Source organism: Periplaneta americana, chromosome 3 (assembly GCF_040183065.1).
Source record: "Periplaneta americana isolate PAMFEO1 chromosome 3, P.americana_PAMFEO1_priV1, whole genome shotgun sequence".
NCBI classification, from domain to species: domain Eukaryota; kingdom Metazoa; phylum Arthropoda; class Insecta; order Blattodea; family Blattidae; genus Periplaneta; species Periplaneta americana.
In genome coordinates this window covers 80,610,279-80,637,427 of record NC_091119.1, presented here as the reverse complement: position 1 = coordinate 80,637,427, position 27,149 = coordinate 80,610,279, and the positions used below count along the sequence as shown (strand labels likewise).

The window sequence follows — 27,149 nt, the reverse complement described above, 5'->3', positions numbered from 1 at the left end:
GAAAATTTAAGAGAAAGGAGAATGGTTTTGGTTAACTTAAATGAAGTTCCCCTAGCACAAAAAGAAGTCCTTTCACTTCCCATGTATTAATATTCATTTTGTATCTCTCACTGAAGTGAGGAATACATGGATTGTAAATAGACTTCTTTTCATCGTTAATGTTATTGGCTTGTTGATCATCCTTCTCAAAACAGATAGTGATGTCAAGGATGAGGCTTTTTTGATTCTGGTGATTGATTGTACATGTGTAAGTATTAGCAGTGATTTAGAATCATTTAAGATAACATCTTCATTGAAGGATTTAAAATGGTTGTTTTAACTTAGGATTAATTGCTTCAAGTTCACCATCATAATGGGTTGAGTTTGATCCAAGGGAGATGTAGAAATAGAAAAGTTTACTACATATCCCTGCATCCACTTTGTCAGAATTATTAGCCATCTTGGAACCATTCTGTGTTGGAAAATTTTTTGTGTATTATTTCTAAGGCTATTCGTCCTGTTTTTTAATTTCTTCCATCAACTCTGTACTATGGTTTATTTTTGTTCTATTAATATAATACACTGGCAAGGGTAGTTTTTCTATGTTTTCGACTCTAGTACTGTAGTAAGTTATTTTCTTCTTGTAGAAGTTTCACTTTCTGTATAAATCCTTTTTGGGTTTCCAGAGATCTTGGAATATCTTTATAGGTTCTCCAGTAGTCTATATTAGGCAGTCTTCTTAATTTTTAGTATTTTCATATCAGTGCTTACCGAGCATGCGCAGTATGTTATAACTGGAACTTGGAAAGATACTGTGCTACAAGTTATGGCACAGCAACCTCCAGATACAAACAGATCCACCTAGGCTTACCTCAAGGTGCTGTTCTCAGCACAACACTATTCAATTATATATTAATGATTTTCCACAAAAGCAGAAAAAGTTGGAGTGAAAACAGCTTTATTTGCAGATGATCTAATTATATGGTCCTCACAAAAAATAAACAAAACAGAAAAATTGAAGACAAAAATACAGACAGCGCTAGAACAACTTCAAAACTGGTGTAAAAATAATCTAATGAATGTAAATGTAACAAAAACCAATTTTCAGTTATTTTTCCTAAGAGAAACACCAGTTGAAATTACTCTGCATTATGGAGACACTAAACTGCAAACATTAGAGAATGCAAAACATTTAGGAATATACTTTGACAAAAAACTGACTTGGAAAAATCACATAGAGTATATAATAACTCAGTGAGAAAGCAACTAACAGATTTAAACTTATGAAAAGGCTTGCAGGTACAAAATGGGATAGCGCAAGAAAACATTAAACACAACTTACAATATTTATATCAAACCAATCTTAAAATACTGTGGAGAAATATTAATAACATCCTCTAATACTAACAAAGAATTACTTGAACGCACTCAAGGATTGTGTTTGATAACTGGTGCAGTCAAAACTACACCAATTGCATTATTACAAGTCATTACTTCTAACAAACACATTATGCTAGAATTAGAAACTCAAGCTCTGTTAACTTATGAAAAGTTAATAAGACTCCAAAATCCTGATAAATGAAACAAATACCACAATTCCAAGCATACATTGAAAACCCAAAATGAATTCATACAAGAAGCAATAAAATTAAAAGAAATCCTAAGAATCCCCAAACAGAAAGAAAATATGCTAAGTAGTAACAACCCACTTGACAATATTAATGTACAGTACAGATTAAACTTAAACAAATCCTTCAATAAGAAAGATATACCTCCATATGGAGCAAAAGATCTCACATTAGAAACCCTGCACTCAATATATCCACCAAATGATTGGATGTGCATTCCAACAAGACTTGAACTGATTCAGAACCAATTCTGAACTCCCACTTACCTGATCCAACATGCTTTGGAACTCGTTCGGGATGAGTGAAATTGGTTCTCGATTAAGAGCAGGAACTGGGAATTCTGAACTGCTAACGCATGTGCAGATGGTTTAATCTAATGTTAAGATGAAAACATTTCGAGACTGGGCAGGTTAAAATTGAAAAATAGTCGATGATGAGTGATTTAGAAGGTGATAGTTATATATTTTACGAAAAATTAAGTTCAGTTCATATATGAGAGTAATTCACGAGGATTTACCACCACTTACAGAGCTTATTTTCCAAGACATTCTGAGCAAAAAATGAATGTAAACATGTATCCTATTCTCAGTATTTTCAGAGTTACACTAATTTGAAGTTGTAAGTAAAATAACTTTTTTCTTTAGTTTTAAGGGTAAAAGAATGTTACACATAGAGAATGAACTATTTAGAAGCATCTTTTTTTTAATTGGATAGTGTTCAGAAGCTAAAAATGTGTTGTTAATTATTTTGTACAGATTTTGTTTTTTCAATTTTTAACTAAAAATTACATTATTCTTACGCACTTATCACAAAAATTTTTACAAAACATACGATTTTAGGAACTTGATTTTTTACAGTTTAATTATGCATTCTAATGTACAGTCTTTAAGAATTTACAAGAGTGACGTGATTTGCAACAATCACTGTGATAAATGCGTAATAAAAATGTAATTCTTAGTTCAAAATCGGGGGGGGGGGGAATTCTGTATGAAGCAACTATGGAATTCACAACATATTTTTAGCTTCAGAATACTAGCAAATTAAAGAAATGATACTCCTGAATAGTTCATTCTTTATTTGCAATATTCTTTTACTCTTAAAACTAAAGAATAATGGTATTTTACAAACAACTTCAAATTAATGTAACTCTAAAAATATGAGATTAGGACACATGTTTATATGACATTTTTTGCTCAAAATTTCTTCGGAAAGTAAGTGGCAGTAAATCCTCGTGAATCACCCTGTATATAGATGGTTCCCTCACAGAACATGAGGAAGTAGCTGAACCAGGAAGAATTTGCCAGTTCTTTTCTTTCTACAAAAGAGTTGGTATGCATACTACAAATTTTGATGGGGAGATAGATGCCATTTATACATCGCTCCAAAATTTATTCAATTGGATACACCAAAGCAAGAACGTAGTCATATTATTAGGCTCCATAACAGCAATCCAGGCAACAATATCAAGAAATCACCAAAAAAATGAAAGAAATACATTCTATGATTAAACAAATTCAAAATCTAAACAAACACATAATTCTTCTGTGGATACCTGCACATTGTGGCATAAATGGGAATGAGAGGGCTGATATATTGGCGGAAAAAAAGCTCCAAAATTGAACAGAATACAAGTCTAAATTTGTTCTGTGAATCTGTCAAACGAATCATCAAAAGCAAGATCAACCACAATTATTACAATATTAAAAAATAGCAGAAAGCAGTGGCGTGCGGTGATGACATTTCGGGGAAGCAATTTCATAGAAACACTGTATGTAGATAACAGGCATCGAAGCCCAGTCAAGCAATGACATACATACAGGCACTGCTTCCCTTCACATCATGCTACCGCACGTGACTGGCAGAAAGTGAAAATACCAAATGGAAAAATCTATTGGAAAACACTAGTCTAATCCCGGAACTTCCTAGTAAATCTGCTGTTGCTATATTCAGGCTACTCATTGACCATGATTGTTTAAGTAAACATTTCCACAGAATCAGTATACTGACATCACCAAATTATCTGTTATGCTGTCAGGAGTAGAAAATGGATATGGATCATCTGGCAAGCAGCACAGCCCTTCAAATAGCTCAAGACAGCACGTCAAAATATTGGGAAGCACGAAGGAGAATGACTTCATTGTTAAATCAAGAGCATTAGATACATACATGCATTAATATATTCTGTACTCACCATCCTTTTATAATTCCCCAACAACCTGAAAATAATGCTGGTGCATTTAATATGAGGCATACACCTAGTCGTTCTGGATAGTGTCGACTCAGTAGCCATATTAAGTTCTTGATAACTTGGTAGTCCATACAGCTCAGTCCAAATTCTTTCAAATCAAACACAATGCATAGGTTGTCCACCACCTCTTCAAAACACTTCTTGCATGCTTCTTCCTAAAATTAGGTCACACACAGCAAATAAAATAATTACATTAATAAATGATTGTGATTTCTAATTCTAAGCACTTCGGTTTTTATGCTACTTGTCTATCTGAGCTGATCACAATATTGTAGTTCGTTTTTCAATACATATGATATACAGGGTGATTCACGAGGAAAGGTAAAAAATTTAGGATACGATATCTTAGGCCATTTTGAGTGAAAAAATTCATATGAACATATGTCTGTTTTCAAACGATAGCAGAGCTAGATGCATTTTTTTGGTAAAACGTTTCGCCCCAATGTGAATCAGACGTTACCATATGCTGCTGACGTGAGACGAGGTGTGAGACAAGGTCAAGGTCGCAATGAATGACGTAACATAAGAATCTGCATTATGAACGATGTAGATAAGAGGAAGAAACAGGGTCGTGGGGCATTACAAATGTCCAATCGCCTGCCCTTGCCTGATGTAATGACACAGAACCCGCAGATAACACAAATAGCCTACACTATCATCAATTCATAACAGTCCAGTCAGCTACCTACAGTACAGTAGTTATACAGATACAGTTATCGGAAGTGTTAAGTTGTGTTTCTCAAGATGCCTTATACATTTTCGACTACAGAATATACCGATATTGTGTATGTTTATGGTTTGTGTTCCTTGCGTGCCGTTGCTTAATATGAACAACACTTTCCGAACAGAAGGGTATCATATCGAAGAGTACTTACTGTCTATGGGGTTGGATGAAAGACTTGGTATAGCAAAGGAATGGGGAAATGAAAGAGGCGCTAATCGACCATATTTTGGATGCAGCATAGAGAACGATGAGCGCGATTCACGCCCGAGTGCAACAGGAGGTACCTTTGAAAATGTGCGAAAACATCGACCCTGACGTCTAGAATATTAGGTATGCATACATGAATATAAACTTTAAATTTGTCCATTATCTGTCTCTAAATGCGAGTTAGTAAAATGGAATCTTAGAAGCTTTTGTGAAATCAAAGAGCCATATCTCCATAACCGTTCAAAAACGGACCTATATTCATATGAACTTTTTGACTCAGAATGACTTCAGAATTCACATCCTAAATTTTTTAACTTTCCTCGTGAATCACCCTGTATATTAATAATACAGTTCAGCTGTAAATATTTTTACTGTCAGCTGAGTTTAATTTTTGTGCATATGACTACCAAAGACTTCTGCAGGTACGTTGGAATCTCCAATAATGTGAGTTCAGGGAATTATGACAGAGAAATTTTGAATGGAAGAAACTCAAAACTATTCTATGGAATAAAGTCAACAAAGTGCTGTTAAAATGTAGCTCTATGTCACCAACCAGCAGTAATAAATGACAAATCAACTCTTGCTTTGAAATGACTGTCTAACAGATACTGAAAGCAGAGAAATGTCTAAATGCATTATTTCCTTTCACTACTCAATGAAATACATTAAATGGTATGGTATAAAAGATTTTAACACCATGACATTAATTACCACACATATACTGTCTGCGCAAGTTATCTAGGCAGCTGGGTTCCCTAGTGCTCTCTCACTGCCCAGTAGCTATCTGCTAGCTACGTGACCATCGCTGCAGCAGTTGTACGTACAGTTACAAAAACATCATTCGGTATTTATTTTCAGTGCATTCTATTGGATATGGTAGATGAAAGTGTATTTGTATTTTAGTTGGTTATTTAACGACGCTGTATCAACTACTAGGTTATTTAGTGTCAATGAGATTGGTGATAGCGAGATGATATTTGGCGAGATGAGGCCGAGGATTCGCCATAGATTACCTTGCATTCACATTATGGTTGGGGAAAACCTCGAAAAAAACCCAACCAGGTAATCAGCCCAAGTGGAGAGCGAACCCGCGCCCAAACGCAACTTCAGACCGCCAGGCAAGTGCCTTAACCGACTGAGCCAGATGAAAGTGTATGGATTCACAAATAACAAATATAAATAAATTACATTCTTCTTCGTCTGTAGACAATACGGTATAATCACAACTCCAATTATTACAATTCGTATCTGACCATGAACTATTAATGGTACGCGATACATAAAATCTTCCAAGTAGAAGAGCTATAGGTCTGTTACAGGGCATAAGCAAGGGGGGGGGGGGTTACAGAGTTTTAACTCCCCCCCCCCCTTTGAACTTTAAAATAAAATTACATTTATTTCATCACATTTGATTGTTTCCATGAATTTTCCTGTTATGTTAACCCTTAAGCAGTTGCGCTTAACCACCACATCCACTTAAACCATTATTATCTCGAATATGCGAATTCCGATTTTAAAAATGTTTACGGTTATTGTTGCCTTAGCAATTCCAATAAAGGTACTGAAAGTTTCAGAAGTATAGGCTTACTGAATATATAGTTACGAGCTCCATAACATCTGACTGGGGTGTTCACAACATCCTGCATGACTACATAAGGGTTAAGTGTCTTAGTTATCATGTACAAATAACTTTTTTTATTTTAGTAGGTTATTTTACGACACTTTATCAACATCTAAGGTTATTTACTGTCTGAATGTGATGAAGGAGATAATGCCAGTGAAATAAGTCCGGGGTCCAATACCGAACGTTACCCAGCATTTGCTCATATTGGATTGAGGGAAAACCCCGGAAAAAACCTCAACCAGGTAACTTGTCCCGACTGGGAATCGAACCCAGGCCACCTGGTTTAGCAACTAGACATGTTAACCATTACTCCACAGGTGTGAACTATACAAATAACTGTTGACTATATAATTATTGTGTAAGTGTAATAATGACACAAGCATTTTTTATTATACAAAATTAAACACAAGTTAAAATTTATTAAAAAATTGGATGGCTGTGAAAAAATTACGTTTCAAAGATTTTATAAGGACATTCATGAATATGTTCTATTAGAATATCGTATAATATAAAAAAAAATATACCGTAAAATAATAATAATAATAATAATAGTAATAATAATAATAATAATAATAATAATAATAATAATAATAATACACAACTGAAGGGTACACGGGAAAAGCGAACAATGTCACAATTCCTTTAAGGCTGATGATGTTATCTAATTCACTGTATTACTACAAACATTACTTACTTACTTACTTACAAATGGCTTTTAAGGAACCCGAAGGTTCATTGCCGCCCTCACATAAGCCCGCCAGCGGTCCCTATCCTGTGCAAGATTAATCCAGTAACTACAAACATTAGTGTTATTTTTACCAAAAGTGGTAAAGGAGAATTAAAACCATGGATACACTCATCACTTCCTTCATTTCAAGTAGAAAAACCAATAAATTTTGCGATAATATACTGAAATAGATCAATATCTCGCCCTTAATGGAAATATGACACTGTTTGTTTTTCCCGTGTACTCTTCGATCACACTAAGCAAGCAAATGTATTTTACCCATCTTGTAGACTGTCCTCCCCTCTCCTTCCCGCTAGAAGCAACCTCTCTACACCCTGTGCATCTCTCTTTTAACTGCCCAGATAAGTTTCGCGGACAAAAGTATAGTACGTTTTTAGCTATTTTCAGAGTAAATGTATATACACTACTAAATACACTTATCAATGACGAAAACAAGAGTACATTGTAGAAGATCAAATTATCTCCGAGAGAAATGTTATGCATCATGCTTGGAATAATGCAACAAATAATATTAGAGAGAATGTCTTTATAATTGCATGTTAAATAGTAATGTCACCCATCTGAATGACACAAAACCAACATTTCAGTGATCCAAAAGAGGAAACTGCAATAGGCCTAGTACTGCCTTCATATTAATCAGTGAGCTGCTGTCAGAAAATAACGAACTGGGAGACAGGTAAAAATGTGTCAATCTTCTGCCAGTAAGTACTGCATTAAGATTAGATAACTCAATATCTAACATGCTTATACAATGTGTGAGGCAAAAGAAGCTAAGAGAAAGAAAAATTAAGATGAAAAGAAGAAATTCCAGTAATCAGAAGGATTTTGAAATCTTAGTAAAAACAACCAAAAATCATAAATTAAACACAAGTTGGAATAAAAGAACAGCACCTTTCTGCTTTTAAAACTATCTTTCCAAAGAGGCAAAGTCTCCCAAATGTTGCATTGCCTGATTGCCAACTTAACTTTCTCATTATTCGAAGTAATCTGATGTCACAAAAAATCAATTTACAAATTTCATCAACATTAATGTTTTCATCATCCATAATGCCGAAAAGTGATTTCTGGCACACCACTTGTCTTTATACATGAATTTCTCTTCAACTATTCAATTAATTTTGTTAGTATTCAGCATTTAGGAGTCAATTCATGTGGGAATTATGTCCATGGGTAAAATCATTCTCATTAAAGATAAACGTTTTTAAAAGAAATAAAATGACATTTCACTAAACAGTTTAATTTCTTTTTGTAACAATTATTTGCAAAGAAATTAAATATTACCTATGTACACTTGGTCAAAATGAAAGTGGCCGGCATCTGAGAGACTAAGTACGAATCGGGTATTTCCGTGAGCGCTCGGGACAGCCAGGCTTTGTTCAAAAGATTGTGTATATTCTTCTAGTAGTTATAATGGAGAACACAACTATTAATCACTAAAATCTTCCGAGAAAATAATTCGTATACGAGATTTAAAACAGACAGATCGTTCAGAGTGTTTAAGCAGTGAATATTGTAACACAAACACTATATACTGTATAACAGGTTCTCAAGTGGAGTATGACCATTGCTCGTTACAATGCCATTCTGACTTCAGTAAAACTCTTAGCGTAGTTTGTAGAGCGATAGCTAAGAGTCGTGATGTTGTAGGAGTAAGTTCAAATCTTCGTGGAGTTACTAAACTTTTTTTTTTGTTGCCTTTTAAATGCATCAGTGAAAATATAACAGGTTTTCGTAATTTTCTTTATCCCTAAAATACTTTTCGTTTTATTATTTTTTTCGTGTTAATAGCAACTTTTGACACAAGATGGAAGTAACACTAAAAACGACAATTAGGGGCTTTCATATTAAAATGCTGTGTTAATTATTTTATTAATCCTTGCTGCTTTGCACTCTATTGCAGTAACATCCAGTAAATATGTTGACAGTTAAATAATTGGCAATAATTAATTTGTAAGTTGTGCTACAGGGAATATGATTATTATACTAATCTAAATCCGTGATCATAAGGGCCTAAACGTAGTAATTGTAAGCAAGAAGAAAAACCATAATTCTGATGACAAAATATATTCTGATTTCCTGGAATTATAACCACAAATATTCATCAATTTTGTAATTATCTGTAAGTAACATGAATTAACATAAGCAAAATTATTTGACTATATTACACTAAAACGAGTTAATAAAAGCAAGGACAAAACAAAAAATTCACTACAGAGATTTGAAGCATGCTGTAAAGGTTGCCCAAATCAGCGCCTTATATTATGGAGTTAACTAAAGTGGAGCAAGGATGTTTACGGTAGTAAACTGTATGCTCACCTGAAGGCACTTAGAATTCTCTTAGAGTTACATGCTGAGATTAACATACCGTGAAGTTAATATGCTTGCAGTGTGTGATTCTTGTGGAAACTTAGGCAATAGCATTATATAGTGCAATAGCTTAGTGTTATGCCTAATGGTCTCTAAACCCGAAGAATCATTTTTTTTCTATTAATCTGTTCTGAGTTAGAAGGAAAAACCCTCAAGTCATACAGGATATGGTTTGGCAAAGTACAATTTCAAAACGTGTGTCACAGGACAGTATCTACTTTGATCAACCTTGCAAGCTGGGACGGACCTTTATAAGAGGATTATTTGCTGGTGGCTGCTCGTCAAGCACTTTCCGTAACACAGCATGGTATTAATTCTACTGTTGGTTACTTGCTGAGTAGGTAATATGAAAACATTACAAGCTACTATCATCATTTAATATTTCTATCAATTTTAAATGCTGATTTTTGTAAATCGCAAAATAACACTATAAGTTATTACAACATATAAACAACTATTTTATGCGAATTGCACGAAATTAATTATATATGTGTGTATATATATATATATATATATATATATATATATATATATATATATATATATATATATAAGATCTTTTTCTTCACGGTATCCTAGATCATACATACCCAGATTGCTCGGCCTTATAGGCTTTGACAGTAACAACTTTTGTCAGGTTTACTATGCTGCCATCTAGTAGTTACATGAGTCACATCATAACTCCCATTTGAATTGCATTAGCAACTGTACGCCATCTCGTGTTCGTTTCTGGCGGACAGGTGGCAATCCTGGCTGTTGTCTTCAAAGTGCTGCCGATTTTAACATAGGGATGAGCAATCTGTTACATACATGATCTAGGATGATATCAACTGCTGCATAAGGGTAAAGAGGTCAGTTTTTATGTGGAATGTCCTAAGACAAAATCCTGGATATTAAATAAAAAAGGCCTGTCATCATCTGAACATATTAATGCAGTGAAGATGTCATGCAACCTTTCTGCAGTACAGTCAGTCCCAGGTAGACCATTCAACACAACCCGTTGCCACCACCCAGGCTGTGATGAGACTGAAACATTGGGACATGTGTTGGGTTTCTGCCAAAAGACTGAGTTACTGCAGAACAACTGCCATCAAAGGGTAAGGACAATGCTTGCTGACATCCTAAGACAACAAGGATTAGAAGTTCATGAAGAAGTGTAATGTATCTCAGAAGATGATTCAACAAGATGAGCAGATATTGTCATTGATAGAAAAAAGAACACAAGAACAATACTAGACCCAACTATCAAGTTTCAAAGAGATGCACAACAGCCAAAACTTACTGATGAAAAGAGAATCATCTATGAACCTTACATTCCTTATTTTAGCAAGCAGTATAACATCATGGCTAATTGTTGGTCAGTACACGGACTTCTTTTTGGAGTTCATAGTCTTACCATCACCAAATACACCGAGGCCTATAACTTTTTAAAATCAAAGGTATTCACATTTTACAATGTTGAGAGAAAATCCTTAGAGAAATTCTAAAGGACTCAATCGCGTGCGCGCGCGCGCACGCACGCACGCACGCACACACACACACACACACACACACACACACACACACACACACACACACACACACACACACACACACACACACACAGGTTCGTCAAGGTAGCCGTAAAAAAGAGCGCTTGTAACTGTTATCAGGAACATGTTATACTGTATATAATAAAATATTATAATTATTGTTGGAGTTGTGTACAGAAATTATCATCCAAACCGTGCAAGAAACTGTAACTGAGGATAACCGGTTTTGTGAAATGACGCTTGTGCTTGGTTATCATGGATACTGATTGAAGAACAGAGGTCGTGAGGCACACACACACAATTGCGGAGAGTAAGAATGATGTTGTGGAGAACGCCCTGAACATGCTGGTGAATGTGACGGACTAAAGTGAGAATCTACGAAATGACTTAAAAAAAGATATTCTAACGGCTGTAAGTATGCTGAGAAAGGAAATTACGAATATCAAAATTGCAGTGCAAGAGAAGGATTTGGCCATTTCCCAGTTGGAAAGTAAAGTTGTTGAAGCTAACTCCATAATAGCAGCCCTGCAAAGTGACGAGAGTCGGAGGGTACATCAAGAGCCAACTGTGGCTGCTATAAGCCAGCACTCTTGCAGCAGTGCTAGCAACGTGCTCCCTGCTATGGGTGCGCCTAAGTCATATTCCGAAGCAGCTCGCCAGTTTGGCCAACCTATGAAAAGGTACAAAGTGTTCGTCAAGTCCAAAGGAGATGAAACTTCAGAATGGATGAAGAAGAAAATAAAAGAAAATATCAACCCAATCGATATGAAAATAGGAATTAGCTCAATTAAAACTTTAAGAGATGGGAGAATAATAATTGAAAGCGAGAGCAAAGAGGAAATTGAGAAAATAACAAACAGTATTAATGAAAAATGTGGCGAAAAATTAAAAGCAAAGGTGCCAAAACTTAGAAATCCGAATGTAATAATCTACAATTTTCCAGAGGATATTTCACTTGAAGATGCTGAGAGAGTTATTTGAATGCAGAACACAAATCTCGACGTAAATGAAGGAGATATCAAGCCAAAGTTTATTGCCAGAAGAAGGAAAGTAATAAACCTCGTTGCGGAGGTCAGTTCAGAGACACGGAAACGTTTGCTGGAAACTAAATTGAGAATTGGGTGGCATATGTGCAAGGTAGGCGATTATCTCGAACCCAGGAGGTGCTTCAAGTGTAGTAAATTTGGACATAAAACTAATAACTGCAGAGGAATCGAAACATGCCCATTGTGCACAGGTAATCACAAGATGAAAGAATGTCAAGCTGCTGCAAGAGAATTCAAATGTACCAACTGCGAAACATATAATCACTACAACCCTAAATCAAAGGTAAATTCAAGTCACACATCCCTTGACAAGAACTGTCCCAGCTTACAGGAAGTGCTGAAGAGGTACGTTCAAAACATTGATTATTAATCATGTTCACACCTTCAGCCTTACATAATAATACCACACGAATTTCTACTTCTGGGAACAGACCTATAAAATGTTTCCAAATCAACATGCAACATTCACGAGCTGCAACTTCTAACCTTGTGCACTTAATGGAACAATACGACACTGACATTGTGTTCATGCAAGAACCATATTGCATCGAGAATAAAGTAGTAGGACTATCATGTAACTTCAAAATCTTCACTGCTGGAAATGGTAAGAAGCGCACCACCATAACAATAAGAAATAATACAATTGATGCGGTACTAATACATCAACTATCAAATGAGGAAACTGTCGTCTTGGAACTAGTCCATGGTAACTCTGCCATTTTATAGTAACTAAGTACCTCGACATAAAAGAAGATATAGGCAGTGACCTGAAGAAAATCGAGAATATTTTAAATTTTGCATCAACAAAGGGAAGAAAGATACTGATTACAATGGACAGTAACTGCAGATCAAAGACTTGGCATGACGTTCTAACTAATAAAAGAGGCGAAATATTAGAGGAATTTATAATGAGCAATCAACTGTACATAATAAATGAAGAAAGTTGGACTACAACGTTTGAAAGTACAAGAGGAGCTAGCAACATAGATTTGACTGTAACTAACGGCCAACTCTTAACTTCTATAAATGAGTGGAGAATCCTTGAAGAAGAAACCTGCTCAGATCATAATTTAATAATGTTTAACATAGGACATCGTGGCTGCAACAGTAATCACTATAACTTTCATGGTGTAAGATACATTACCTGCGAAGAAAACTATAAAGTTTTTGATGATAACCTAGTCAAGAGCACAATCTTGTATTTCTGTCTAAACAGCTATGCTACAAATGTAAAAGAAATAGACCACGAGTTATGTTTTATAGCTACGGAAGGAAGAGATATAGAAATTGTCGTGGAGAAATTTCAGAAGGCATTAACTATAGCATGCACACAGTCATTCAAAACCTGCAAAATGACTGGAAAGAAACTGAGATACAAATCCGTACCTTGGTGGACCCAAGAACTTACTATATTGAGGAAGAGGGTTAATGCTATGAGAAGAAGATATCAAAAAGCAAAAGAAAATATATTACGAGAAACTCGCAAAGAACAATACTTGGAAGCAAAAAGAATATACCAAGCTACTATTCGGAGGGAAAAAATGAAATCATGGAAAGAAAACCGTAACGTGACACCGTCGAGCAGTCCATGGAATGCTGTGTATAAAATAGCTTCTGGCAAGTTAAAGGTCACCACAACACTTTCAACTCTGAAGAAAACTGATGGGTCCTTTACAACGGATATAGAAGATACATTGAATATGATGTTGGACCACTTCACACCGGCAGATGATGACAGAAATGACTCTGATTACCATCAATCTATCAGAAAACTCTCCAAAGAACCCATCTACACACACGAAGATAAGGATTTTACGCAAGATGAAATTAAAGAAGTCCTGGAAAGCATAGATCACACAAAGGCTCCCAGCAAAGATGGGATAACCAGCCACATATTATTACGAGTTTTTTTTAAATGTTTCCATCATTCATAACAGCAATGTATAATGGTTGTCTAAAGAGAGGTTGCTTTCCAAAGCAGTGGAAAAAGTCAAGAATAATTCCCATTATGAAACCAGGAAAGGAGAACTGTATGGAGGCTACTAAATTTCGACCAATAAGTCTGCTGAATGTAGGTGGAAAAGTTTTGGAGAAACTACTTATAAACCGAATAATGCACCATGTTTATTCGAAAGATCTATTAAACAAAAACCAATATGGATTTACGCCTCAGAGGAGCACAATAGATGCTGCAATGGCAGTGAAAGAATTTGTGAAGAGGAACATGGACCAAGGAAAGTGCGTCACTCTCGTCAGTCTTGATGTAAAAGGAGCTTTTGATGCAGCATGGTGGCCGAGCATTCTTTACGCATTACGACAATTCCAGTGCCCCAAAAACTTATACAACCTAACTAATAATTATTTTAACCACAGGACAGCTGTCTTGTCAGCCAACAATTTTCTGGTAGAAAGAGAAGTGAGCAAAGGATGCCCACAAGGGTCCTGCTGTGGTCCTGGTTATTGGAATTTGCAATATAATTCACTGCTGAATTTAAACTTTACAGAACACACAAAAATTCTGGCATTTGCAGATGATGTAATTCTATTAACTGAAGGGAGAAACGTCTTAGAAGTAGAGAACTACACTAATATCGAACTAAATAAAATTGAGACATGGGCGACGAACAACAAAATACAATTTAATGAAGAAAAATCGAAAGTCATGCTGATATCAAGGAAGAAAAGGAAAGAAAATAAAGACATAAGCGTATTTCTAAATAATAAACAATTAGAAGAAATTCGCAAGATTAAATATTTAGGCATGATCTTAGACGAAAAGTTCAGGTTTGATGAACACATTAATTATGTAGCAGAGAGGTGCACAAAATTAATTCATTCCCTATCCAAGTCTGCAAGAATCAGTTGGAAATTGAAACATGAAGCCATACAAACAATATACAAAGGAGCGATACTGCCCCTGGTATCTTATGGAGCCCCTGTGTGGATAGAGGCATTGTCAAGACAAAGAAATCAAAGAATATATCAAAGACTACAAAGATTAATCAATATTAGAATGGCAAAAGCATTTAGTACCACATCCTCCAAAGCACTGTGCATTTTAACAGGATTAACTCCAATTATACTGAAATTACAAGAGCTTGCAAAGATATACAATGCAACAAGAGAAGAAAACATTGACCAGGATGTTCAATGTGACAAATGGCCACACCCTGCAGACATTGTCAGAATAAAAGAAGTGAATAAAAATAAGACTCACAAGTTTGAAGTATTTGCTGACGGAAGTAAAAGTGAGAGAGGAGTAGGTTCGGGAATCGTAATATTTACAGATGGAACACTTACACTGAAATTCAGACTGGATGCAAGGTGTTCTAATAACCAAGCTGAACAGATGGCAATTGTGAAGGCTTTAGATAAGATAATAGAACTTGGTGGAAAAGATAATAGAGAAAAGACAGTTGCAATATATACGGATAGTCAAATAACACTGGACTCTCTTAAAAATAGGAACAACCATAAGGCATTAATAGAAGAATGTAGGACGAAACTCAGAAAACTGGAAACAGACAACTGGACCATAGAATTCAGCTGGATTAAAGCACACGTAGGAGAATACAGCAATGAACTTGCTGACCAACTAGCGAAGCAAGCATCTCAAGACAGTGAACTGGAAATCTGTTACAAGATTCCAAACACCGAAATACTACGTGACATGAAACAACATAGTTTGCTTGTGGCAAACGGCAAACTATGTCGAAAGGGCAAATTACAAAATCGTTCTTTCCAACAGTAAAATCGAGACTGCAAGTGAACCAACATGTAACACCCAATTTCACCACATTTGTAACAGGAATGGTAAACTAAGATCCTATTTTCACCGCTTCAAAATTATGGAATCACCAATGTGTCCCTGCAACTTAAATGAACAGACAATAGAACATCTAATATATGACTGCCCTAAACTGAACTTGCAACGAGCAATATTCAGGAACAAAATTTCAAGAAAGAAAGAGAAATGGCCAGTTAATAAAATAGACATAATAAAATTGTACTATAAAGAATTCATGCAATTTGTAAATTCAGTGGATTTTGAATCACTGTAAAAAATTGTAACAAATATGCATGTAGTAATTAGGAGGTAGATTATATAAGTAATATAACTATAACTAGAACAATATTAAGAATAGAACTGGTATAAATAATTGTACGCATAAATTTTTGTACTATTCAACCAGTCAGGTAGTATTACATTAATTGTAATGGAACATGATGTAAATAAATGCTTTAAAAAAACACACACACACGCGCACACACATACACAAGTAATGTGTTCGATGATAGAGTAATCAGTGTTCGTTTGTGGCTGTCACACTCTCTTGATTTAGGCGTAACCAGATTTTTATTTACGGAGTAGTTTGAAAGACAAAGTGTTCCACACGAATCAGCACACATTAGAGGAACCCCAAGCTAAAACTGAGCATGAAATAGAAATGATTTCAGTTGATGAGTTGATTAACAACATATTCTCGTGATATCAAGCTTGTATATGAGTGGAAGGACAACACTTTCAACATCTGCTATAAAGTATGTTTTATGCTATCCTAGCTTTATAAACAGGTTGTTACTACATCCAATATCGTGCATAATTGCCTTATTATATAGCATGCTTGCCAATAAAAGCAATGATGTATTCGCTATGACACAATATCAGAATGCTTGTTATCTTGCTTACCGCTTGTACGCACGGCATAACAAGAAATGAAATTTAGGAGAGAAAAGAAGGTAACATATCATTTATTTCCAAATCTTTAACAATTTTGTATCACTTTTGTAAATCACATAAAACAATTCTGTGGTTCAGAGAAACTATATTAACAAAATAAAGGAACATTTGTAACATAATCTGCAAGGTCATACATTTCTCTTTATTCAGTGTCAATGCCAGGCACAACTAATCGATACGAACATATGAAGACTTTGTCAGTTATGGATCCCTATTTTATAATTTATTTCCTACAATTTATAAAGTGCTGTATCCAATTTGTGGATAATCTTATTATGATACTCATGAAAATTGTCGCACGAATGATAGTTGAGTGCGACAAACATTCACTCATGCCATAATCATCAAGATTATCCACTTGTCGCATAAATAACTATCATAACCCATTTCTGCTTCAAGAAGAGATGTTTTTGATAAACATACGAGAATAATATTCTTGCCTAGTATGTTGGACATTGTGCCATGGTCACATATGTGACACAGTGCATGAAGGTTGGCCACTAAAGAGAAACTAAGAGGTGGAGCTTAAACTGAGAGGATTCAATCCGGCATCAGAATTGGAATCTGGTGTAACTTAGTGGATAGGGCATTAGCACATAGAGCTGAAAACCCAGGTTCGAATCCCGGTGCCAGAGAGAATTTTTCTCTGCTCCACAAATCCTTCATCATATATCATATGATAATGCAGAATTCCTGCACAGAAATATCGTATGTACTTCGGTACAGCACAATAATATAATATGCATATATAATCACTTAGTGATTTAGGACTGCACTCATTCTGGCAGATCCCGGCCACTTAGTCACTCATAATGAGTGTACCTCTGCACATTAGTATGTTGGACATAGTGCCACAGTCACACATCTGTGACACAGTGCATGAGGGTTGACCACTAAAGAGAAACTAAGAGGTGGAGCTTAAACTGAGAGGATTCAATCTGGCATTGGAATTGGAATCCGGTGTGAATAGAGTATCAGCACGTAGAGCTGAAAACCCAGGTTCGAATCCCGGTGCCGAAGAGAATTTTTCTCTGCTCCACAAATCCTTCATCATATATCATATGATAATGCAGAATTCCAGCACGGAAATATTGTATGTATTTCGGTACAGCACAATAATATAATATGCATATATAATCACTTAGTGATTTAGGACTGCACTCATTCTGGCAGATCCCAGCCACTTAGTCACTCATAATGAGTGCACCTCTGCACATTAGTATGTTGGACATAGTGCCAGTCACACATCTGTGACACAGTGCATGAGGGTTGGCCACTAAAGAGAAACTAAGAGGTGGAGCTTAAACTGAGAGGATTCAATCTGGCATTAGAATTGGAATCAGGTGTGGCTTAGTGGATAGAGCATCAGCATGTAGAGCTGAAAACCCAGGTTCAAATCCTGGTGCCAGAGAGAATTTTTCTCTGCTCCACTGATCCTTCATTTCATAGTGTGTTTTGTGAAAACCATTGATTTAATTCCCAATATGCTCAGTCAGTTTAAGAAAGCAGTGTACTATGATAATAAATGAATCAAGGAATTTTAGTTTTGTCCCTTAAATGTGCAAAAATTTGATCTGAACAAATGTAAATTTTCATTCTGCAGAGAAATTTTTCAATGTTACATTTGTAACTTTTAACTTAAATTTCTTTACAATGAAAGTCTGTATTTCCGATTAGAAAGTAAATCTTTCGTTTGCAAAACCTCTGCAACAATGAAGTCCCAATTATTATATTATACTAGGATTCTGAGTTTACCGAGAATGAAGGGTAAAAATTAGGAAAAAGAAATGGCAGCAAATTTTTGGAAATATTATATTCCATACTTCGTTTTTATTTCCTCCCTACTAAAGAATTGGAATAATTATATTCTTAACACGCATGATGAATTGCTAGTCTTACTAGTCTTAACATTAATATATGAATTTGTATTAATCTTTTTACTTACTAGACAGAAGACTATAAACTTCGTTAGATCATCAATATCCCTATCATTAACATTATGATTTTTTGCTGGAATGTAGATGACGGGTCTTCCCACCATGTCTCGATGCCTCAGTACTCTTGCTTTATTTGTTTCCATGTGCTTCTTAACAACAGGATTGTCTAATGTTAGAGATGCCACACCATATTCCGATCTCCATTTGTTTGTTTTTAGTATTGCCTGAAAATATATGGACAATAATTCTGAATTAAATCTGAATTAAATTAAAAAGAACACCTACAAATAGAATAATGATACTAAAAATTCAGACACACTAATATCCTACCTGAAATGCAGCATCAGTAGTTTTAAATGCCCTAAGATACCTCTTGAGTGAAAGTTCATTGTGGTATTGGTTGGGATCAGCTTCTGCTATAAGTTTCATTCTTTCCTTCAAGTCCTTTAAGTCTGTTTCACTGACTGGTTTAGGTGTTGCTTGTTCAGACATTATGACTGTGGGCAATATTAAAAATATTACCCTTCATTTATACTGAAAACCAAATTAATTCGACTTAAATTTAATATTTTGCTAAAGACAGAGATAATTTCTCAACTAATAACCAACAAAATATTGGGTTGGTGCATAAGTTCGTAGCATTTTTGTTTAGCGTGTTGGTACTCTGGTTGGTTTGAGTTTATTTATTGATTGTCATTTTTTATTTGAAGTTCAATTGCTGTGCTTGAGTTTATATATTGAAGTTTTCATTTTTGCAGATAGTGAGGGAGCCATAGACACTAGAAAATAGTGTCGAGTGGAGAAAGTGGAACATTTCCGACATATTCTTCTTTTTGAGTTCAATAGTGGGGCGAAAGCAGCGGATGTGGCCAGAAACATCTGCGCAGTATATGGGGACAATGCTATCGGAGAGAGCACGGCAAGAAAATGGTTTTCTCGTTTTAAGGAGGGTCTTTTTGACATTAGTGACATTCTACATTCAGGAAGACCTTCGGGGTTTGATGAAGGCCGTTTAAACACATTAATCCACAATGATCCACGTCAATGTACCCAAGAACTGGCAAATGTGATGAACTGTGACCATTCCACCATCGTGCGACATTTGCATTCAATGGGCAAGGTTAAAAAATCAGATGTATGGGTACCACATGCTCTAAGCCAAAACCACAAAAATCAGTGGGTGGCCATATGTGCATCTTTGTTTGCTTGTCATCGATTGGCTCGTGAACAACATTGAACAAGCCTATTCAATATAGTTATTGGTGACGAGAAAGGGTGTCTTTATGCTAACATAAGGAAAAGAAAGGAATGGTTGAGCTCTAACAAAACAGCAACTCCCCTACAAAGGCCAGCACGTATGCACAAAAGAAGTTATGCATCTGGTGGAACTGCAAGGGTGTGCTGTACTACGAATTGCTTCCCCAAGGTGTAACTATCACTGCCGACATTTATTGCCACCAACCGAGATGTCTTGCACATGCAATCCAAGAAAAAGACCAACAAGACTATATGAAGTGATGCTACTTCACGATAATGCCCGTCTGTACTTTGCTAACCTGATACAAAACACTATCCAGGAGTTAGGTTGGAAAGTCATTCCACACCCACCTTATTCACCTGATCTTGCACCCTCAGATTTTCACATTTTTCTGCTCTCTATCTAACAACTTTCAAGGAACTTCCTGCCCAGATGAAAATGTGCTCCGAACATGGCTTAACAACTTCTTTAACTCAAAACCACGTGATTTCTACAGGCGTGGAATCGAAAAACTACTCCAGCATTGGCAGACTGTTGTAAATAGTGAAGGAGAATATATTGTTGCTGATAACTTCTCTCTTATGTGTATCTGATGTGTTTAATAAACTTATGAAAAATTTCTAGGAATTATGCATCAATCTAATATTACAAAATTTGATGTTGTAAAACACGATGTCCTTAAGGGTTCAATGTAGGACCGTAACTCTTCTTGATATACAGTATTCTATACTAGGCCAGAATATCATGGGCTAGAGTGGCCAGTTCCTTTTCCCTTCCATTGCATATATCACCGACTAGCTACAAATTACACTAGTTAGACTTCAGATACATACAAACAATTGAATCCTCTAGATTCAAAACCCCCTAAAGACCATTTTGTTCATAATTGAGTTATGCCTACATATTGCTGGCTAAGAATGAATTCTAATGATTTATATAGTATGAATTAAAAGAGCCATTAAATTTAAAGCAACAGGTTTGTTAAAAGTCACTGTTAGGTTGAAAATTCCCACTATTTGGAACCAGTTACTATCAAAATCCTTCAATTTATGAAAGTGGATATAGAGGATTTTGAATCTATAGGATTCAATTGTTCTTCCTCTGACACATATCGTCAAGTGACATGTACAGCTGTCAAAAGAAAAAGTGGCCGCTCTCCTGGAACAAAGTTCCCTTCGGGTATCTTCGCTATAATTCGGAGACAGGCGATGTTACACGTTGCCTGATATCTACAGTTATAATTGAAGTATTCTCTCTGTGATTCGATAGCGTAATGGTAGCGTTCAGGCCTCTTATTCATGAGGTCCTGCGTTCGACTACAACCTCGTGCTTTTTATGTTCTTTTTTGTTATGTTTTTGAGAGAGACAAACTATACATAATGGCTCCTTTCTCTTTTACGATTATTTTAGTAATTAACATCAGGTTCATTAATATATTATGCCATGACTTTATCATTATGATATTGTGGCTGCAAATGGAAAGAAAAAAGATTTTATTCTCAATAAAAATATCTTTCGTGGCATAAACAAAACTAATTTACTGGCGTCGGCCTTAAAACATTCAAACAATTAAGCGTTCAAAAAACAAAACAAAAAGCCACAATTCAATATTTAGTCTATCTTCCTCTTATCTCGATCATCTTGCAGTCGAGTGGGCATGGAATCGACTAGTCTTTGCAAATAGCGACTGTTCTTAGACACGATATTCCAGGTATTCTGAACATACCCACATACATAAGTGTTCTGTCCATGGGCAGGTCTTTCATTGCAAACCCAGCAATCTCCAATCTTTCCTATTTTCTGCTTCCTCTTAGTTTCCGCATATGATCCACATATCCTAATGTCTTCTATTATTCTTTTCAACCAGAGACCCAGCCAATTCCTTTTTCTCTTTCTAATCAGTTTCAGCATCATTCTTTCTTCACTCACTTTTTCAAACACAATTTTATTTCTTATTCTGTCTGTCCACTTCACACGCACCATTTTTCACCACATCCACATTTCAAATACTTCAATTCGTTTCTCTTCATTTCGTCGTAATGTCCATGTTCCTTCCCCATACAGTGCCACACTCCACACAAAGCACTTCACTAGTCTCTTCCTTAGTTCTTTTTCCAGAGGTCCGCAGAAGATCCTTCTTCTTCTATTAAAAGCTTCCTTTGTTCATGTTTGCAGTTTTTCTTGGGAAGGATAGGCCTAAATGCGGTAACATCCCGTTGCTTTCCGCACACCACTATCTCTTTCGCATCTTATTAAATTCCAGGGGACCCAAGCATGGAGATGAGGAGAGTGGATTTGACTAATTGGGCCCTCCGGACTTCACCGAAAGTCACGGCAAGGGTTAAATATTAATTCTATCAGGATGTTTGACCCGATCAGAGACCGGGAAATCTCAATTAGCCTTTGCCCCCCGCATCTTGGACTAGCTTCTACGAATCATCAGAAAATCTTAGAGTGTGATTGGGCCAATTTTTCCGAAAACGTTTCCACACTTTTGCCCTCGTAGCTCAGCGGACGAATGTCGAAATTTAGATGTCAACGTCTCAGGTTCAATTCCTTGTTACTTCTTTTCATTTTATTGTGGTTCAAGATAGTATAATGTAATAATACAAAAAGAAAAACTAATACCAGTATTATGCAACTGGATTTTTCCAAACCTAATATTAAATTTGTTATTTATATCGCTAAAGAACGATTACAATATAAATAACTAGAATATTATTTATACAGTATCACTAAAGAACGATAACAGAATATAAATGATAAATATCGGTTTGTTTAATTAATATAAGATATTATATAATACTTATTTAATTATCTAAATAAAATAACCTATTTTACAAAGAAGGATGGTTATTTGTGATATAATAATACTTACTTACTTACAAATGGCTTTTAAGGAACCCGAAGGTTCATTGCCGCCCTCACATAAGCCCGCCATCGGTCCCTATCCTGTGCAAGATTAAGCCAGTCTCTATCATCATACCCCACCTCCCTCAAATCCATTTTAATATTATCCTCCCATCTACGTCTCGGCCTCCCTAAAGGTCTTTTTCCCTCCGGTCTCCCAACTAACACTCTATATGCATTTCTGGATTCGCCCATACGTGCTACATGCCCTGCCCATCTCAAACGTCTGGATTTCAAGTTCCTAATTATGTCAGGTGAAGAATACAATGCGTGCAGTTCTGTGTTGTGTAACTTTCTCCATTCTCCTGTAACTTCATCCCGCTTAGCCCCAAATATTTTCCTAAGCACCTTATTCTCAAACACCCTTAACCTATGTTCCTCTCTCAGAGTGAGAGTCCAAGTTTCACAGCCATACAGAAGAACCGGTAATATAACCGTTTTATAAATTCTAACTTTCAGATTTTTGGACAGCAGACTGGATGATAAGAGCTTCTCAACCGAATAATAACACGCATTTCCCATATTTATTCTGCGTTTAATTTCCTCCCGAGTGTCATTTACATTTGTTACTGTTGCTCCAAGATATTTGAATTTTTCCACCTCTTCGAAGGATAAATCTCCAATATTTATATTTCCATTTCGTACAATATTCCCGTCACGAGACATAATCATATACTTTGTCTTTTCGGGATTTACTTCCAAACCGATCGCTTTACTTGCTTCAAGTAAAATTTCCGTGTTTTCCCTAACCGTTTGTGTATTTTCTCCTAACATATTCACGTCATCTGCATAGACAAGAAGCTGATGTAGCCCGTTCAATTCCAAACCCTGCCTGTTATCCTGAACTTTCCTAATGGCATATTCTAAAGCGAAGTTAAAAAGTAAAGGTGATAGTGCATCTCCCTGCTTTAGCCCGCAGTGAATTGGAAAAGGATCAGATAGAAACTGACCTATACGGACTCTGCTGTATGTTTCACTGAGACACATTTTAATTAATCGAACTAGTTTCTTGGGAATACCAAATTCAATAAGAATATCATATAATACTTCCCTCTTAACCGAGTCATATGCCTTTTTGAAATCTATGAATAACTGATGTACTGTACCCTTATACTCCCATTTTTTCTCCATTATCTGCCGAATACAAAAAATCTGATCAATAGTCGATCTATTACGCCGAAAACCGCACTGATGATCCCCAATAATTTCATCTACGTACGGAGTTAATCTCCTCAAAAGAATATTGGACAAAATTTTGTACGACGTCAACAAAAGTGATATTCCTCGAAAGTTACCACAGTTGGTTTTGTCCCCCTTTTTAAAAATAGGTACAATTATGGACTCCTGTGTTATAATAATTACTTACATAAAATACAGATTATTTATATTGCGAAAGAACAATAACAATATAAATAACTTGAATATTATTTTATAATGCTAATGAAGGAAAACAGAATATAAATGATAACTTGAATATTATCTATATCGCTAAAGAACGATAACAATATAAAAAACGTGAATATTATTCATATCGGAATTTCACAGATTTATTACAGATATGTTTAAGAAATTGTAGAAGAATAGTAATTAGTAACAGTGTCCTATTTATTCTTCTTGGTGCCAAATTTGTAACTTTTAAAAGTGTGGTTACTATGTTGAAGTGTATGTGTTGTAACGGATGCTTGATTTGTTATGTATGTGAGTCAGTTATGTGATGCTTGATGTCGTCGCAATGTCGTAATTATAGTTTGATTGTGTTTGTATGACTATTGTGTATTAATTTATGATGTATGGTACGGAAGGCTGCGTATTTGTGTTATAGAAGTGTTACGTATGTGTGTTGTTAATGTTTTTGTATGTTTCAAATTGATACCTGATATTTATTTTGCAATCGCAATGCCTAATTTACGGTTTGTTTATGTTTTGTTTACATCGCGTAAGCTAATTTAATTTTCTTTTCTATTTCTCTTTATGCTTATCTTTTTTGTGTATGAAACTATAGCCCTAACATACATATGTAAAATAGGGCTAACCACCATTGGAGATGCAATAATACAAATTGTTATTCATATCGTTATAAAACGATAACAGAATACAAATGATGACTTGAATTTTATTCATATCTCTAAAGAACGATAACAAAATATAAATAACGTGATATCCATAAAGAACGATAACTGAATATAAATGATAATTTGAATAGCATTTACATCGCTAAAGAACGATTAAAAAATAAAATGAAAACTTGAAGAAGGCCCGAACCCACAACCTTTGAATCACTAAACAAGCACTCTACCGCTGGCCTACGAGGCGCAGACATAGAACACTTTCATAGTTCGGGAACTGCTTGTACAAGCACATGCATCGTGTAACATCGCCGCGACCCGAAGTGGACTTTGAAAATATTCGCTGTTCACGAGTGCGGCCACTTTTTTTTTGACAGCTGTACAGCCTGATAAGATGTACGTATCAGCCAGAACCTCAATCAGAGGTAGTATGTTGATATTGTTCATATTATGTGTTGTGTTTTAGAGAATTTGCAGTCGCCCATTATTCAGGAAGTGTAATTAACTACTTTTAGAATTAAATCACATTAAAATACGTAATTTATAGAGACATTATACACACATAAATATTACACACGTCATGACATCAAATATATCAATGTTTTCGTAATATGACTGTTCACTCTCATTGAATGTTCTGAAATCTGTAGTTACATTTTTACACTCCTGTAGCAGTACTAACTTTCCACTGAGCCTATTAAATAATTAAAGACTAGAGATTGCTGGGTTTGCAGTGAAAGACCTGCCCCTGGGCAGAACACTATGAATCAATGAACTCATTCTTACTAATATTACAACTTTTTATCGGCAGAAAGCCGCATGTAATTTCTATATCACACATGACTAGTGAATGACTGCGAGCCTGTAGTTAATTAGGAATTGAGACACTGCGCGGCGCCACCAGTACGATTTTGAGACCCATGCACGGTGCCTATAAACGCAGTAGGCAGGGAACTACCTCAGAGCTAGTTCAAGCCTGGTCTGTACTAAGGTAATGTAATGGGGGATTTTCACTTCCGAAATCACCAGAACTAACTGTGCGCTAGTTCCACCTCAATCTAATCCACACGTAATATTAAGAATTGGTCATATGTTACAAATAATGGTATACCCAAATCATTTACTTATAACCTCTATGAAGAACTCCCTACCAAAATATGTAAAGCACAACAGTAAAATATTTAGCCACAACTAAAATATTATGCGTAACAACTAACCAATCTAACAAACGTAATTATATTTTATTCATATATTTTGTGAAATATTGCTCAAAAAATTCAAGTGTGAGCAAGAACGTTAAATTAAAACAAAATGTATTATCACTTATAATTACCTTATCCGTGTGTATTTTTTCCTACAAACCATGTGATTCTAATTCAAATGTTATAAACTAGAATGGGCCTTTGAAAGCACACATTGCTGATAACAAACAGGAATGAAATTCAATCAAAACCATTAGCTCAATGCTTACTAGCAATGACAGATGTATGCTACATTACACAACAGCTGGTTTAAATCAAGGTATATGGAGAGTACTAATAAGATAGCGCCATCTGATGCAGCAGAAAGCAAAAGCGGAGTGTGACGTCACCATGGAGGGGAAGATGGCTGATAGCGGCACTATATTCAAATACGCTATACGATTTATTTAATATTTACGTCAATTTAAATACTTAAATATCACAAATTTACTCACACTGACAGGTTGAATTTGTTTTATTAATAAATAAACATACAAATATAACACTCACAACACCTTTTATTATTGTGTAGGCTGTAACGTTTGTATCACATTTTAAATGTTGAACAATTACGTACAATAATAGATCAATGTTGTCGCGTTTTAAGGCAAACTCTTGTGGGGAACAAATAAATTGCAAACTATATATCTAAAGAATAATGGGATAATATGAGTTTTCAAGATGGCTTTTGTTATTAATTTTTTTCAGTATTAAACACGGGTTTTCTACAATAAAATAATCGCTTCAATTTCGATCTTGAATTTCATAAGTACAATACTGTAACGTTATCTTAGCTGTCTCTACTTAAGCCCTATTTATCATAGACAATATATAGCTATTTATGGCTTAAAACAAAATTATAGCGCCAGTGTAATCAGTTCTACACATTAGAA

At 35.4% G+C, this 27,149-nt stretch overlaps 1 protein-coding gene across 2 annotated transcripts in view; it reads right to left on the bottom strand.

Annotated features, from left to right (window-relative positions):
- Positions 1 to 26,543, bottom strand: part of LOC138696212 (uncharacterized) — a 49,310-nt gene extending 22,767 nt beyond the window's left edge. The window contains exons 1-4 of one of the 2 annotated variants that reach the window (XM_069820862.1): positions 26,349 to 26,543; positions 19,112 to 19,315; positions 18,790 to 19,005; positions 3,799 to 4,010 (exon numbers count right to left, since the gene is read on the bottom strand). In XM_069820862.1, coding sequence (XP_069676963.1) covers positions 3,799 to 4,010; positions 18,790 to 19,005; positions 19,112 to 19,273 — 590 coding nt within the window. In that variant the 5' untranslated portion in view covers positions 19,274 to 19,315; positions 26,349 to 26,543. The remainder of the gene's footprint in view (positions 1 to 3,798; positions 4,011 to 18,789; positions 19,006 to 19,111; positions 19,316 to 26,348) is intronic. The other variant, XM_069820861.1, reaches the window with a different exon arrangement.
- Between the last annotated feature and the right edge of the window lie 606 nt (positions 26,544 to 27,149).